At 38.0% G+C, this 15,238-nt stretch overlaps 2 protein-coding genes across 4 annotated transcripts; one reads left to right on the forward strand and one right to left on the reverse strand.

The window, feature by feature from the left end:
- Nucleotides 1-1,454: 1,454 nt before the first annotated feature.
- On the reverse strand, nucleotides 1,455-9,417 carry eme1 (essential meiotic structure-specific endonuclease 1). Of its 3 annotated transcripts, none has more exons than XM_053511767.1 (10): nucleotides 9,285-9,417; nucleotides 9,111-9,164; nucleotides 7,400-7,991; nucleotides 7,198-7,325; nucleotides 6,246-6,335; nucleotides 5,771-5,898; nucleotides 5,410-5,530; nucleotides 3,368-3,483; nucleotides 3,037-3,226; nucleotides 1,455-1,741 (listed from the first exon to the last, which is right to left on the reverse strand). In XM_053511767.1, the coding sequence occupies exons 3-10, from the start codon at nucleotides 7,989-7,991 to the stop codon at nucleotides 1,565-1,567; spliced, it is 1,542 nt and encodes a 513-aa protein (XP_053367742.1). In that variant the 5' UTR covers nucleotides 9,111-9,164; nucleotides 9,285-9,417; the 3' UTR covers nucleotides 1,455-1,564. The 3 variants fall into 3 exon arrangements, with proteins under 3 accessions (XP_053367742.1, XP_053367740.1, XP_053367741.1); XM_053511765.1 differs by having other exon boundaries at nucleotides 7,400-8,061; XM_053511766.1 differs by lacking the exons at nucleotides 9,111-9,164; nucleotides 9,285-9,417 and adding an exon at nucleotides 8,897-9,071 and having other exon boundaries at nucleotides 7,400-8,061.
- A 984-nt stretch (nucleotides 9,418-10,401) lies between these two features.
- On the forward strand, nucleotides 10,402-15,238 carry mrpl27 (mitochondrial ribosomal protein L27). Its single transcript, XM_053511990.1, has 4 exons — nucleotides 10,402-10,464; nucleotides 12,858-12,986; nucleotides 13,731-13,798; nucleotides 14,889-15,238. The coding sequence occupies exons 1-4, from the start codon at nucleotides 10,425-10,427 to the stop codon at nucleotides 15,093-15,095; spliced, it is 444 nt and encodes a 147-aa protein (XP_053367965.1). The 5' UTR covers nucleotides 10,402-10,424; the 3' UTR covers nucleotides 15,096-15,238.

Consider the following 15,238-nt stretch of genomic DNA (forward strand, 5'->3'; position numbering starts at 1 on the left):
ATGTTTAATCACGCAGCAGGTGTTTGAAATCAGAAGTGGAGGTAAGTCGAGAGAGATTCTCTTACTCTCAATACAAGCTTAGTACTGTTGATACATTTGTAAACGGAGCACTTCTACTCAGATTTGAGTAATATTTACCGGACCAATCTCTACTTTGATTCAAGTACAAATAGTCCCCAACTTACAAATGAGTTCTGTTCTGGGAGAACGTTCGTAAGTCAGATTTGTTCTTAAGTCCGACAAAGTGAGTCTTGCACGCCTTTGACACGAATATACAATGTAATGCATACCAATTCACCCGACTTAATCTCTGTCCTCTTTCCCCACACTGCCATCATGTGGCTGTGTCTAAATTAATTAATCTCACACATGTCAAATGTAAGTGTTGTCGCTGAGCCTTTAAATCGTGAGAGGAATCCTGGGCCTTTTTGTCTCAGAGCTGTTTTCCACTGTATTGGACCGTGAACTCTGGTTGGTTAAGGATTTTCCAAAATTAGGATTATTTACCATCAGAACAGTTTTTCAAGGCAACCATTTTCTATCATCGTGCTCCCAGACTGATTCATTTCTCCCACACATGCACACCTACAATATACCAGACTTTTATACATTCACTTTCATACTGAACATAAGGAATTTAATTGTAAATATTGGTATCTGGCCCACTGTAGTGTCTTTTTTTTGTTTAACACCCATTAGCTACTTTTGCAATTTGTTTGCATCTATGAATGTTTGAAAAACAGAAATTCGTAACTCGGATGTTCGTAAGTCGGGGACGACCTGTTTAGGATTTGTGTACTTTGCCCACCACTGCAATGAATATAATATAATATAATGAAAATACTTCACCCCACACCTTAGTCCTGTAAAAAGACACGCACGACTCGTCTCTTTAACACATTTAACAGCTTAGTATCCAACTACTCGTTTCATGCAATACACCACTACTTATCATGGGCGTTTCTCAAAGGTGCTGGAACGAGTCACGAGCCGCTTCAGGGTTGTTTGGGTCACAGAACCGTTTTAGCTCAGAGGAGAAATAACAGGTGTGGCATAGTGCCTCAAGCCGGTTGTTGAAAAAAAACATCAAAATAACATGGCAAGAGTAAGCAAATTGTCGGTTCCACAATTACCTACACCCTGTTCTCACCACTCCAGAGTGCAGTGCATGAGCACGGACAAAAGAGTACAAACAGGCAAAAAAAAAAAAAAAAAAAAAAAGAAAGAGGTATGATGGTGACCTTGAGTCTTTTACGGTCCAACAAGTGGTGGGTCAGTGTCAGGAGAAAATTGCTTTAAGTGTAGAGAGCTTCTGAGGAACACACACTGGGTGTGAAAGGAGCACAGCGCTCTGTTCATCACGACACACACACACAAACACACACACAGAAAGCGCGCAAAGAGCTTTAAAGGTGTGTACTTGAAAGGCATGACAAACTCACATCATACTGAAAGAAAACATTTAATAACAAATGCATAAAAGAGAATAGATAAAACAAACGCTGAAAGGAACACAAACAATTCAACATAAAAAAAAAAGATCCTGCTTCTTTACAGGGAATATTTATGCCATGGAGTCCAGCGTCTGCTGAGGGTCTGATGACGTCATTAAAAGGTAGATTCGCTTGGAGAGCTCTGGGCCGATCCTGCGTGTTGTCGACGTCACGCCTTCACCGCGACGGATCGGGATGTCCGACAGCAGAGCCGCTTTTTCTCGGTCCGATTTGCAGCGTGTGTACGCCTGAGAAACAGAGATATACGATAACTGTAAACAATATGAAAAAAAATTACTTTTTTTTTTTTTTTTTACAAAAGTGTATTTAAATGTCTTTTTATATCCTTGATAATTATCAGTTAATTATAAATTAATTATTTGTCCTACAACAACACAAAAAAACGGTTAAATTGTTGTTGTTTCAAGGAAAAAAAAATCTTTTAATTGTAATGTAATATTAGTCATGATTTTACAATTATTACACAATTTGGAATTATTTAAGCTCCGCAACCTCCCACATTTTAAATAAAGTATAATGTATTCACTATGCATGTGCGCTATAATATACACATACACACACAATCAATAAAAATTTTTGTCTTAAATTACTAGAGCAAATTGATGTTTTTTTCTTCTTAAAAATTCTATAATAACTTTTTTTCTTGGAAAATATACAAAATAATATTTCTCTTATACATTCTACCTTTTCTTGCAATTATCAATCTTCCATATGTGTAAATTTATATTATATGTGCGAATTTATATATATATATATATATATATATATATATATATATATATATGGAATGTCATCAAGAAGAAGATGGGTGATAACGAACCATCAAGCAAAGCTGAGCTGTTGGTATAAAAGAGTTTTATAAAAGTTACCCAACAGCAATGTGAATAACTGGTAAAGAGCCAAAACACATTAAAGCTGTAACTGCAAATTCGGGTTATTATTCCACCAAATACTGATTTCTTAATGTTATTTAGACAAAACATTAACACAATTAGTTTACAATTTTTTTTTACATTTTGTTGTATTTGAGTTATTAAAGCTCTAAATACTGCATGATTATTTTGATATGTCGTGGTGATGTCTTTAAATTTATGCTTTAAATAACAATAGTTACATTTTGAATTTAGGAGAAATATTGCCAGCAAAAAAAAAAAATATATATATATATATATATATATATATATATATATATTATTTTTATATATATATATATATATATATATATATATACACACACAGACACACACACATACATGCAGCTATGTAATTCTCTCGTTCCTTAATTAGATCTTAATGAATCCCACATCGTTGCCCTGTAACTTCTCAGAAGCAACAAAGGCATCCAGTACATTCGCTTAGAAGGTGTTACAACACCCTTATGTCAGCCTTATGTATTGTGAACTTAAGGCTGTCAACTTGACATCCAAATTCAAAGCTTGTGTGTAGCAGAAGAGAATGTTAATGTTAATGCAGTGTGTGTGTGTGTGTGTGTGTGTGTGTGTGTGTGTGTGTGTGTGTAAACCTGAGTAAGAAGCTGAGGTGAGGGATAAGCGCTGAGGATGGCCGTAGCCATGTCGGCGCTGACCCGGTTCAGCTGCTGGATCTGCCTCTTCCAGACCTGCAGAAGTCCTTTCCCTGCACGCTCCACCTTCTGACCACCTGCCCACTCGCTCTCCAGACAAAAACTAAAGCCTGTCTTCTCCCGCTCACGCCTTAAACACACACACACACACACGGCAGTGAGCAGTGACCCAGTCTGACCTCTCAGCTCCATCAGACCATCCATAACTCCGAGCACCACTGATAGAATAGCGAGAGACAGAGAGAGAGATGGACATCAGCCTCCCACTCACTTGAACGGTGCTTCAGCTACTGCCTTGGTTGACATGGTAACATAATTAGTGAAGTCCTTCCATGTTGAGTAAAAATGCACTTGGACCCCCGTGTGCAGCTGGAGCTCAACTAAAGCCTGCAGGACAAGTAAGAGACAGAGATTTAGATGTTAGCAGGTTCAAGGTTAAGCGGTTGCCACTAGTGGTAGTGCGAATTGAAATTCAGCTGAAAAAAGTAAAAAAAAAAAACTGCAGGCATCCATCTGTTTCAAATATTTCTGAGGGGTGTCAATAATTTTGCCAGGCATCATTTTTAGTACAACATACTAAACAATTACTATTGATATATCGTGGTTTCTCCTATAGTATAAGCAAAGAGTGCCAATAATTATGGAAAGCACTTAAATTTGACACGATAATCAATAATCGTAGATCCTAATCCCAGATTCGGTGCTCATCTCCATCTCTGTCCGTCTCTGTCCGACGTCTCCGTGCTCAGATTGGATTCTGTCTCAGCTCGGATAAAAGCTTCTGACGGATTAATAAACGCACGTCTTAAAGCGAATAACCTGCTGATGAAGTGTGACGGCTAACCAAACTTCATGAAATTCAATTAATATACGACCGTATCTGTATCGCTCCCTAGCCCGACACACACACACACACACAATTCAGTAGATGATTTTATCCAGCGCTATCAGGTTTAATCTGTTTTATTCCACTCGTCACAGCCGTCAATAATATTTGGCTTGGCATTTCCAAACCTGAATCTTCACCTCATGACACTCGAGACTCCCTTCCATGACGCTTAACACTAAACATCAACTTTCTTTGTGTAAAAGCTGTTTCTGTGAAGCACTCGCTCTACCTGTCGCTGTGACCTGTTGTTATAGAAACGATAAAATATCAAAACCCAGAATATCTTTCTGTATTAGCACGGAGAGTCTAAGTTTTCTGCTCTTTAGAAGAATTCAAACACTCGCTTTCAAGATCGTACGCCTCGCTTTCTAGGTCACCCCCAAATTTCTAGGTCGTACCCTCGCTTTATTAATCATGTGCCTTGCTTTCTAGGTCGTATGCTTCAACTCTTTAGGTCGTATCCCCGCTTTCCAGGTTGTACGCCTCACAGAATGCTTAGCTTTAGGTTGTACCTTTGTTTTCATGTGCATCGCTTTCTAGGTCATATGCTTCGACTTTCTAGGTCGTTACCCCTTGCTTTTAGGCTGCATCTCCCACTTTCTAGGTCGTACCCTCCTTTTCTAGGTCGTACCCCCGCTTTGTAGGTCACACCCTCACTTTCTAGGTCACACCCTCACTTTATAAATCATGTGCCTCACTTTATAGGTCAGATGCTTCTACTTTCTAAACTGTACCTGCATTTTCTAGGTCATTACCCCTTGCTTTCTAGGTCGCACCCTCATTTTCTAGGTCGCACCCTCGCTTTCTAAATCATGTGCCTCGTTTTCTAGGTTGTACGCTTCAACAAGGTCGTACCTTCGCTTTCCAGGTCGTGCCCAGACCCTCGCTTTCTAGATTCTATGTCCCTCTTTTTAGGTCATACCTGCATTTTCTAGGTCATTACCCCTTGGCTTTCTAGGTTGCATCTCCCACTTTCTAGGTTGTACCCTCGTTTTCTAGGTCCCAAATCTCGCCTTCTAAGTCGTGTCCTTTGCTTTCCACGTAAAATCGGATCAGTCCAACATTTCAGCTAAGGTTAGTTTAAATGTTGTCATATACTAAAAGATTAAACACTTGCCAGGTCATTACTCAAGAACTTAATAATGAAGATTTAACTGATCTATAATGGGGTCTAACTTATAAACAGCTGGAACATCTGCTGCAACTGTGGCTAAAAATATAAACCGTTTCCATGAAAATAAAGGCGTATAAATCCCATTAGAAAAAGAAGAACATCATTCAGGATTCTGATCAATATCTCAAAGCTGCTCGAGTCATCGCAATAATCTTAATATTTTCAATATTTTCCACTTTTCCCATTTATATATAAAATTAAATATTATTATTATTATTATTATTATTATCAAACTTGAGGTTTAACATGCCTCCTCCACATCCACCCGAGAGACTTCAGGAAGCTGCTCCAGGTCTTTCCTCTTCCTCTTCTTCGTCTCGTCCCCCAGGACCGCGTCTCGAAACTTTTGCCGCCCCTTAGCGCTCTGACTCCTGCGAACGAGACGTGCGGACGTCTAGACATCTGTACATCGCAAAGCTCTGAGGAGAGGACGTGATATCTAAATACTCTCTGAGCTATAACTAATAAAATAGATCTGTCCTTAAATACCTCAGTATATCCTCCTTGATATATGTGTGCATGTTGATTTAATCACTATGGCAACAGAATACATCAACAATCCTTCCATCCGTCATCATCTCAACCCTAATCCTCGCTTAAAACACACTTACTTAAAGAATTTCTCGATGTCGATCACGGCCAGACTCAGGGTTCTGTCTGCGTTCCTCGCCATGAGACGGAGAACCCAAGCAGTCAGGGTCATGACACGGTCGCTGGCTCCAGTATCACCCCTCTTCTCCTGTACACACACACACACAGCTCTAAATTCTTCGCCAGCTCTACATGACGTGCAGCATATTGCTAAAAGCTAATAGATTATTTTTACATCACTGAGACAGGTGTGTGTGTAAAGGCGTGTGTGTGTGTGTGTAGGCGTGTGTAATTACATCCATTATTTTTCATCTTCACAGGTCAAAACTACGACTCCACGTCACCTTCAAAGCCACGGTGCTAATTTGATCAGAGTGTGAGCTCGCCTCTGAGAAGGACACGAGGAGTTAATGGCCTCGTTAGCGCATTAACGTTAAAGTGTGAGAGACTTCGGTGCTAATGAGTGTGAGAGAAGAAAGTGCTGCTGCTGCTCACCTGAGTGGAACCGTGAACCAGGCTGATGAAGTCATCAAGCTGGACCTGGAGCACCGCGAGGGATTCTGGGACAGACCGCACTTCTCCGGTCTCGAGAGAGACAAGGAGAGAGAGAGAGAGAGAGAGAGAGAAAGAGAGAGAGTAGCTTTATTTTTCAGCTCACCTAATAGTCACCATTAAACATACATACTGCGTTACATAAAAACGAGAGATCTTTATCCTAGTGCCTGTGATGCTTTAAAACCTGAGAGCAAGACCGACACCACAACGATCAATTAGCAAAAACCAACAGTGTGTTATACAAAAGAAACTAACCAAAAAGATTAACACGAAAGAGCGTGATTTTTAGAATCTGCTTTAACAGCTGTGTCTTGTTTGTAACATTAATATATTTGCTAATGTGACTGATAGGGAGGGAAATCGCTAGGGGATTACCCGATACAATTTTATCACGATACCTGGACAGCAATTCGATTTGTATTGCGCTTCTATAAGCATCACAATATTTTTTTTCTTTTTTTTTTTTTTAAATCTTATTACTATTCTAAACAAACTTTAAAACCACAAGGGACACTGTGCCACCTGCCAGTGTGTAAATAGTTTAGAGTGGAATATAGAGGAACTGCAACATTTTACTATATCCTATGCAAACGTACATAAAATTTAAAATACATTTTTTAAAATAAATACATAATCAATTAAAAAATATATAGATTATGGAGTTAGTGGTTAGAGACGGATGTGGAAGGAGGTTCGAGTGACAAGGGAAGATGTGGTGGACAGAGTTAAATGAAGACAAATTGTCCGCTGTGGCGAAAAAAAGATGATGATGATGATTTTGGAGTCAGCGGCGCAACAAATAAATCAGCACACAAAAGTATTTTTAGCGTCTAAACAGTTTGTTCCAGGTCGTAACAGTCCAGAGAGTCGGTACACAGAGCTCTGTATGTACCTGAGGACACGGTGTCCGTCTGAGCCAGGACACACTCCGGGGCAGCGTCTGCTTCTCAATAGCACAGCTGCATCCCAAGGTGTGAAGTGAGGTCAGGAGATCACCACCACCCTCCAGCTGCAGGAGGCCTACACACACACACACACACAGCTAATCAATCCTGCCTAATACTTGTGTGAGGAAGCTAGACAGCGCCACCTACCAGGATCCACCACCACCACCACGTGCTTGATGCACTCGTCCGGTCTCATGGCCTTCACAGCATCCGTCAGCGCTTTCTTCTCAGCCCTCACCCGCTCCCTCTCTCCGTTCTGCTTCTCCCGCTCGGCTTTTCTGCGTAGCGCCTCCTCTCTGCTCGCCTCCATCTCCTCCAGGGTGCGTTTACGCCTTCGGATCCCACCGTCGTCCTCGTCCCTGATGGAGACGGTCTCCTTCCCATGACCGCGGTCGTCGTTTACAGCTTTATCGCTCCGGGCAGTCGAGGTTTTCTCCTTCACGCCTCCGGTGAGGGACGACTTCTGGCTCTCGTGTGTGATTTTAGCTACGGCTTTCTGTTTTAATCGGACAGCCAAAGGAACGAACGATTCCTCCTCTTCTTCCTCGCTGTCACTGCTGACCGTGAGGACGTCTTGTCCGGCAGCCCGAGCCGAGACCGGACGACTCGTGGCAGAGTGTGTGGAGACTGAAGTCTTTGGTTTTTGGGAGAAATCGATGACTGGGAGCTGCTCGGAGTCACTGGAGTCACTGGAGTCGCTGTCACTGATAGGAAATCCTGCTCGCCCGTTGCTCGCCATCTTTAAAGGATAAAGCTTTATCTATACACTCCAGAGTGAACTTTTATTAAGTCTCGTGCAGCTCCAAGAACTAGGGAGAGTAAAAGGCAATGTTAAGAGTCTGTTAGGACGGGGAGTCACAGATCAGGGAAGGAAACATTCAATGTTGTTTTCTGAGAAAGACTGGAAAATCAGCTAAAGGACAGGGAAGCTGAGAAGAGAGAGAGCTATAGGTGGCGCTAATGCATTTAATGCTAAGAGAGAGCGCGGAAATCTTCAAACCAGAACCAGATCAGGAAAGATCAGGGACATTTTTAAGGAAGTCTGGACTGGAAAAATCGTCTTTAAAAGGCCGGGAAGATAATGGAGAATGAGACCTACAGATGACTGTAATGTAACCCACTGGATTCTGGAGATGGACAGAAAAAACTGTTTCAGTTACACATCACAATTGTTTCATGTGTTGCTACACTGACCACAAAACGTTTTCATTCAGCAAAATGTTGCAGTTTCTCTACAATCTTGCAGGGGGGGGCGGGGGGGGGCGGGGGTGCTAAACTATTTTCACACAAACAGAGGGCACAGCGTCCCCTGTCGTAAGAGCGAATTACTTGCGAAAGTTGTTACTTGTAACAAAATCTGGGGCGAAAAAAGTTTGTTTTTTTTTCCCATCAGACTGGGATATTTCTAAAATCATGCTGCTTACAGAATCACAATACAAATCTTGGTATCATGATAATATTTTATCGGAGAATCCCAGGTGAATCCCGTCACTACTGGATTCCAACAAAGAAAAAGTAGAAGAAGAAAAAGAGAGAGAAAAAAGAAGTATATACAAGTCAGGATGTTAAATATTTAGCTACACACACACACACACGACTGCGTTCCTTTCTGTCACAGTGGTTCGTGTCATTGTGACCTCCTACCTCCAGAGTTGTGGGTTCGATTCCCGCCTTAGGAGGAAGAAGAACTTTCACAGAGAAAGAAGTAACCCTGGAGGATTAATGAGTCTCTATAAGCACTTTATAACAAGTATAATAACAGGACTGTGATTTATGAAGCTTTCCACAACATTTCATCAAATATAAATGGATATCAAATGTATAAAAATGAATTAAATTGCATTTCCTGCTATCTTACCCTGGTTTAAGCGGTATAAAGTCGCTCTGTGTGAGTCTGTTAGAGGAGAATGATCTGGAATCAGGTGTAAACAGAAGCTCTGCATTAATCACACTGTTGTTGATTAGTTTAGTTTCCTACAGCAGCAACAACACTCAGGGTTTTTATTACTTCATTCATCAAGTTTATACTCACAATCAGAGTCAGGATAAAATATTGAGTTCAAAAATAGACTCTAATAAGAAAATAAACGATTCGAACCCATTTTATTTAAACTCTTTCCTTATTTCTAAACTATTACTCAGCTTCAAACTGCGCTCCTTCTTCCTCTTCGCCTTATTTTATCTGCTGATTAGAAATCGTCTTAACGCAGTGCCGCCACCTACCGCCGCGCATGTCTCATTACATCTACTAGAACGCCTTCATCAAAAATGACACTTTTTTTTATTATTAATAAATACTTTAAATTATGAACAGTAAAATTTAATTTTATTTAATAAAATGTACTAGAAAATAAAAATAATTCAAATAAAATATTTAAGAAAGAAATTAACACTATATATATATGCTATTCATAAAATATAATTAATAGATTTTAATTAAGATTTATTAACATTATTTTTTTCACGCCTAGATCTAAATATCTAAATGTGACATTTCATTTATTTATTTTTGTAATTAATTAATTTATTTAAAACACTTTTTTTAAAGCAATTTCCCTCTGGGATTTAACAAGTTCTTTGAATCTTAATTTTTCTATAAACATTTTTAAATCATGCAAGCACGTCTTGATCTTTACATTGTAAAATTTATTCATTAATTACAATTAAATAATTGATGTACATTATAAATAAATAAATGTAATTCTTGATTATTTATTTTAATTAAATGTAATTATAAATAATGTAACATTAAAAATTAAATACAAATGTTTTTATTCTAAAAAACACAAAAATATTAATAATAAAAAATACATGATTTATAATAAAAATATATTATAAATGATTAAAATGCATTATAAATTAATTAAAAGAAAATAGCTTTTTTTATGCCTTGATCTAAAAACGACAATTTTGTTAAATTAAGTTTCATTTTAAGAATAATTAAAAATAATCCTTAATGTGTTTAAACAAAACAAGCACGCCTAAATATAAAAATAACAATTTACAAGCAGAGCGCTGTGTATGATGTACAATCCGTTAGTGCACATTTAAGCACTTAAAAATAGAAAGTAGAGAAAGTCTAACAACTTTGAATGCGTGTCAGCGTCAAAGAGCGTCATTGCGTCATTACGTTCCCTTTGCGTCTTTACGTCACAGTTTTACGTGCTTCAAAATGGCAGCGCTCGTGTCCTTGTCATTAAGACCTAGAGCAGGTAGGTTTTTCTGTTATTTAAAATATTTATATACACTAAACTTTAAAACAAACAAAAGTATTTCACGCGGGAATATAAAATATACATTTTAGGACATAACATATTGTATAGGGAGGTTTTTGAATTGTTTAGGGCTGCCGTTTCCTCCAGACATGCATGCATACTAGCGTACTGAACAGTGTGGATGTGTGAATACTGCAGCGCCAGAGCTCTGCATACTGTTTAGTGCGCTAGTAATAGTGTGAGTGGAATTAGCAGCTTGTTTTTCTGTTTCTTGTGATGTTTTTTGTTTCCCAGCTTATGTCTTAAGTTTAGAGTGTAAACATAGGTATGAGTTAATGTTTTTATATTATTATTGTTATTATTTATTTATTATTAAAGTACAAATCATTAAAGATGTGCATCAGCAGTCACATATGTTTTATATTATTACGATATCTCAGTGTCGATTCAGTTAAAATTGTGATTCTATAAGTTTTTCCATTTCATAAATAACCTAATTCGATATTACATTTCCCCCCTGATTTTGTTACGATTTTAAACCTTTTAGAAAGCTTAATGTTTTATTAAATGTAGCGTTTATCGCTGTGGTCCGCCATAATTATTATTTTTTTAAGCAGATTTGGTAAATAATTCATTCCTACCACATGGGATAAAAAAGTGTAAATAGTTCAGAGAGCGCCACCTGGAGGATCATAAAGAAACGGTGACCCTCGACCTTGCCATATGCCTCGAAAGTCTCAAAACTTAATTTGAAGGTGATCGCGCGGGTTGAGTAGCTACAAGCACGTGTGGGTTCCAACACACGTGATTTTTGTCTAATAAGCGCTTTTAGTGTTTTGAGACTGGTGTAAGTGTGTGTAATAAGGGGGTTTTAAGAAAAGGGTTTTTCGGAGAAAAGGGCAAATCGGGGGCTTTTAACATGCACGATTTTTTGATAATGTAACGCCATAATAATGCGTTTCTTTTAATCTTCTGCGCTCGGTACATAATTGTTTATATTTAAGGCCAAGCAAAGTGAAAATCAGACAATTCTGGACGATCAACTGTTTCTTCTCTAAAAATCGATTTCGGGGTCAGTGTGGAGAAACATGAATCGCCACACACATGAATCTCCATTCATAACCGAATCACATTTCTTTCCTCCATCTCACATGCTTGATCTGAGTTATTTCATCTTTGCAAGCAGATAATAATAATAATAATAACAGTAATTATAATAATGCTTCTTGTATACCACCCTTCTCAGACACTATGTTGCTTAATAGTTTTAGGAAAGAAACAGAAAAAACACAAAATATAATGATAAACAAAAAGAGACAAGTATTTATACCGTTCCTGAAAATGAAGCAAAATGAATAATACACAGGATATTATTATTAAATATGGATCTAATAATTAGTGACAAACCTATGATTATAATTAATACATATTTTCTTACATTTTTCTAATTTACTTTTATATATTTTTTCTTCCATTTTGTAAAGCTGCTTTAAGCTGTTATTTATTCTATTAAAATTTATGTTAGACATTCCAGCTCTGTTTAACCTCTACAGTTAACCACAGAAGTATTGGCACTGGAGATGACCGCACTCACACTGACTCCAATTTTGTATTTTTTATTTTAAGTGATTTATTACATTTATAACCGAGAGGAACTGGTCAATCAGCCTGTGAGTTGACAGGTTTTGAGTTTGATTAGACGTGACCGATCATGTTGAACGGAACCTTAAAGTGCCACAACAGAAATACATTTTTATGGCGTTAAACTATCAAAAATCATGTCCTTTATGTGCTATATAACCCTACAGGTGGCGCACTCTAAACTGTTTACACATGCTCATCCCGTGTTGTAGGAGTGAATTATTTGCTAAGTTTGTTTAGAAATAATAATAATTATTATGGCGAATGACAGAGAAACACGTTGTTAAGTACTAATGTGGCTTTTTGTTTAAATTAATTTGTAGTCAAACTTTAAACTCTTCTACTTGAAGTTAGTTTGTATTGTTTAAATGCTGCGCTTGGTTTTTAAGTGAGAAAATGAATGTTATTAGGAACTTTTTTTGTTTTCCAGAAAAAAATGTAATATCAAATTGGGATATTTATAAAACTGTTATATTTAAAGAATCGCAAAATTCATCAAATGACCACCTGGATATCGTGATAACATGGTATCGGGTAGTGACGATTGGCCCGCTTTAAATTAAAATGAAATTTTAAAAATTATCCTCTGAGCAGGATCTTGTATAGAGTTCTGTTCCTATTTCAGTCTGTAGGATCATGTGATTCTGGGTTGTTCTGGGTCTCCATTTCTTTGCGTACTTACACACCGTGTTTGTGTGTGTGTGTGTGTGTGTGTGTGTGTGTGTGTGTGTGTATTTATGTTCCTGCAGGTTTTCTTGTATCATGTCAGACACTGACGGTTCTCTCGTGCAGAGGTGCGTCTAAAAAGGCCGGAGGCAGCAGCAAGAACCTGGGAGGGAAAAGTCCAGGTCACAGATACGGCTTCAAGAAACAAGACGGTAAACTGGACTGTTTGGACACGTCATCACATTTTAGTGTTGCTTTCTGAGTTCCTAAAGACTTGATGGGTTGTAACATTTTAAATTTGAACACATTAAAAGTGAGGGGAAAGAAGGATAAATAAAACAGGAGAGAAGAAAAACAGGATCACTGCAGTGTACAGACACCTGAAAGATCTGGACGAGATCGGAGAAAATAGATTTTTTTACACAAAGACACACATACCAAGAAATAACATCATTTACACTCCATGCACTACCCGTTACACTAACCATAATCACATGCGCCAGGTCACCAACATTGTGTCATTAAAATCAGGTAAAGATGAAATAATGAACTGTTACGAACACTTTTATACTATCAAGAAAAAAACACTTCATTAAAATTCAGTTCATCATGTAAAACCCTTCTGTCCATCACATTTTATTTGACTGTTGATTGTTTTTAAACAAGTCAATCTAAATTTAGTTTTATAATTCTGAGAACAAATTCATCTTAAACATCTTATCTAGTTTTAATATTGAATAACTAAAGCTGATTTTCTCTGGAGAAGGTGTCATGGCGTTAAAAAAGAAAGAAAGAAAGAAAAAAGAAATGTGAACTGTGGTGAAGCTTCTTGTTTTCTTGACCCAAGAAATGGTTTATATGAACACAAATATTTATCAATACTGTTTGAGCTGCTTCTTCATTTATTTTCAGTTTTCATGCCATATTCACCAATATTAATTGTCTTATCCCTCCAGGAGACTTTGTTCGTGCGGGGAACATCCTCGCCACACAGAGGCTCATGCGCTGGCACCCGGGAGCTCATGTAAGATGTTTGCACATGTAAACGTGAATTGGTTAAAATACAGATTTGATTTTGCATTGTGTTTTTGCATGGTGTTATAATACAGTATGTTCTAATCTTCACTGATCTCAACATTTATATTCAGGAAGTCACTATTATACACACACACACACACACACACACACGCACACACACACACGCACACACACACACAAAGCATATTCAAGTCAAACTGGGACTTTTGACTGTGCATTACAAACCGCTGGCCTCCTAGTATGTGGAAATAGACTGTATAAGGGATGTGGTAATAACTCCCAGTTGAGTTCTTGTAATGTGTAAGTGGTGTTGGTGAGGGATGGTGTGTACAGTTCACACTGACGGATGAGTCCTCTGCAAGTTAGCAACAGGTTATCTGTCGATTTTCAAGAATCAGGCGTTCCATTTGCTGAATGTTTACACCTATAATATTAGTATACTTCTATAAATAACATCCCTTTTATTAAGAAAAACATACCATGCAAGAACTTTTAAGGGAACACTTAGTCTTGGAATGACCTCTTTCTTTTTTAAACCACTCCTACTATATATGAAGGTTGGTCAAGTCAATCTGGGACAAAAGTGTTTCTTTTGTTATTTATTTTTATTTTAACATTTTTATTTCAGCTACATGATAGATGGTGAAGCGAGTTTGATTAGTTTTTACTGGACATCACACTGCGTCAGTGTGAATCATGCACATGCACCTATTATTATTTTTTTTTATGATGCCACCATGATAAGATTGTATGCAGTATATAGTGCTGCAGGATGTAAAGGCAGAATAATGGTGCATCTGTTCTTCGTTGCTTAAAAATATAAGACATTTAAATTTTATATTTTAAAAATAAGTCATTATTATTCATGAGGGAAATTGCAGCAATGTCTTGCAGCAACACAAACTACAAGAGACTCAAAACACAATTAATTTTTAATGCAATTTTTCTGCACTGTTTATATTTTTAGCAGATGTGCATTCCAAAAAAAAAACTTTTATTACAATTCTTGAATTGCGCTATTACTGGATGAATTAAGAATGTCACCTGACCCCAAATCCCATCTTTTTTCCTGACAGGTCGGCATGGGGACGAACAAGACTCTGTACGCGCTGGAGGACGGGACGGTCCGGTACACTAAAGAAGTGTACATCCCTCCACCTCACAGCACCGACGCCAAAGACGTGATCCCCAAGCTACCGCTAGGAGCCGTGCTCTACAAGTCCTTTATTAACGTCGTCCCCACCAAGCAGGAGAACAACTTCAAACTAGTGGACATGGTCTGAGGACCGGTTTCGACCGGCTTCCCGACTCCCTGAACTGAGAAATGCGTGAAAGTCACACTTGAGCTCTTCTGTGATGATGCCAGTGACGAGGAAACAACTTTTTTTACTAAGTTAATAAATAAACAATAAATATAAATCATAAA

Source organism: Clarias gariepinus, chromosome 14 (genome assembly GCF_024256425.1).
Source record: "Clarias gariepinus isolate MV-2021 ecotype Netherlands chromosome 14, CGAR_prim_01v2, whole genome shotgun sequence".
Classification (NCBI taxonomy): Eukaryota; Metazoa; Chordata; class Actinopteri; order Siluriformes; family Clariidae; genus Clarias; species Clarias gariepinus.

Excerpts from the sequence above, each read along its gene's own strand:
- eme1 (XM_053511767.1), bottom strand. The coding sequence starts at position 7,991 with ATGGCGAGCAACGGGCGAGCAGGATTTCCTATCAGTGACAGCGACTCC. Across the intron at positions 7,326-7,399 it reads GGTGGTGGTGGTGGATCCTG|GCCTCCTGCAGCTGGAGGGT; the intron begins GTAGGTGGCGCT and ends GTGTGTGTGTAG. Across the intron at positions 5,531-5,770 it reads GACATCGAGAAATTCTTTAA|GAGTCAGAGCGCTAAGGGGC; the intron begins GTAAGTGTGTTT and ends TCTCGTTCGCAG.
- mrpl27 (XM_053511990.1), top strand. The coding sequence starts at position 10,425 with ATGGCAGCGCTCGTGTCCTTGTCATTAAGACCTAGAGCAG. Across the intron at positions 12,987-13,730 it reads CGGCTTCAAGAAACAAGACG|GAGACTTTGTTCGTGCGGGG; the intron begins GTAAACTGGACT and ends TTATCCCTCCAG. Across the intron at positions 13,799-14,888 it reads GCTGGCACCCGGGAGCTCAT|GTCGGCATGGGGACGAACAA; the intron begins GTAAGATGTTTG and ends TTTTCCTGACAG.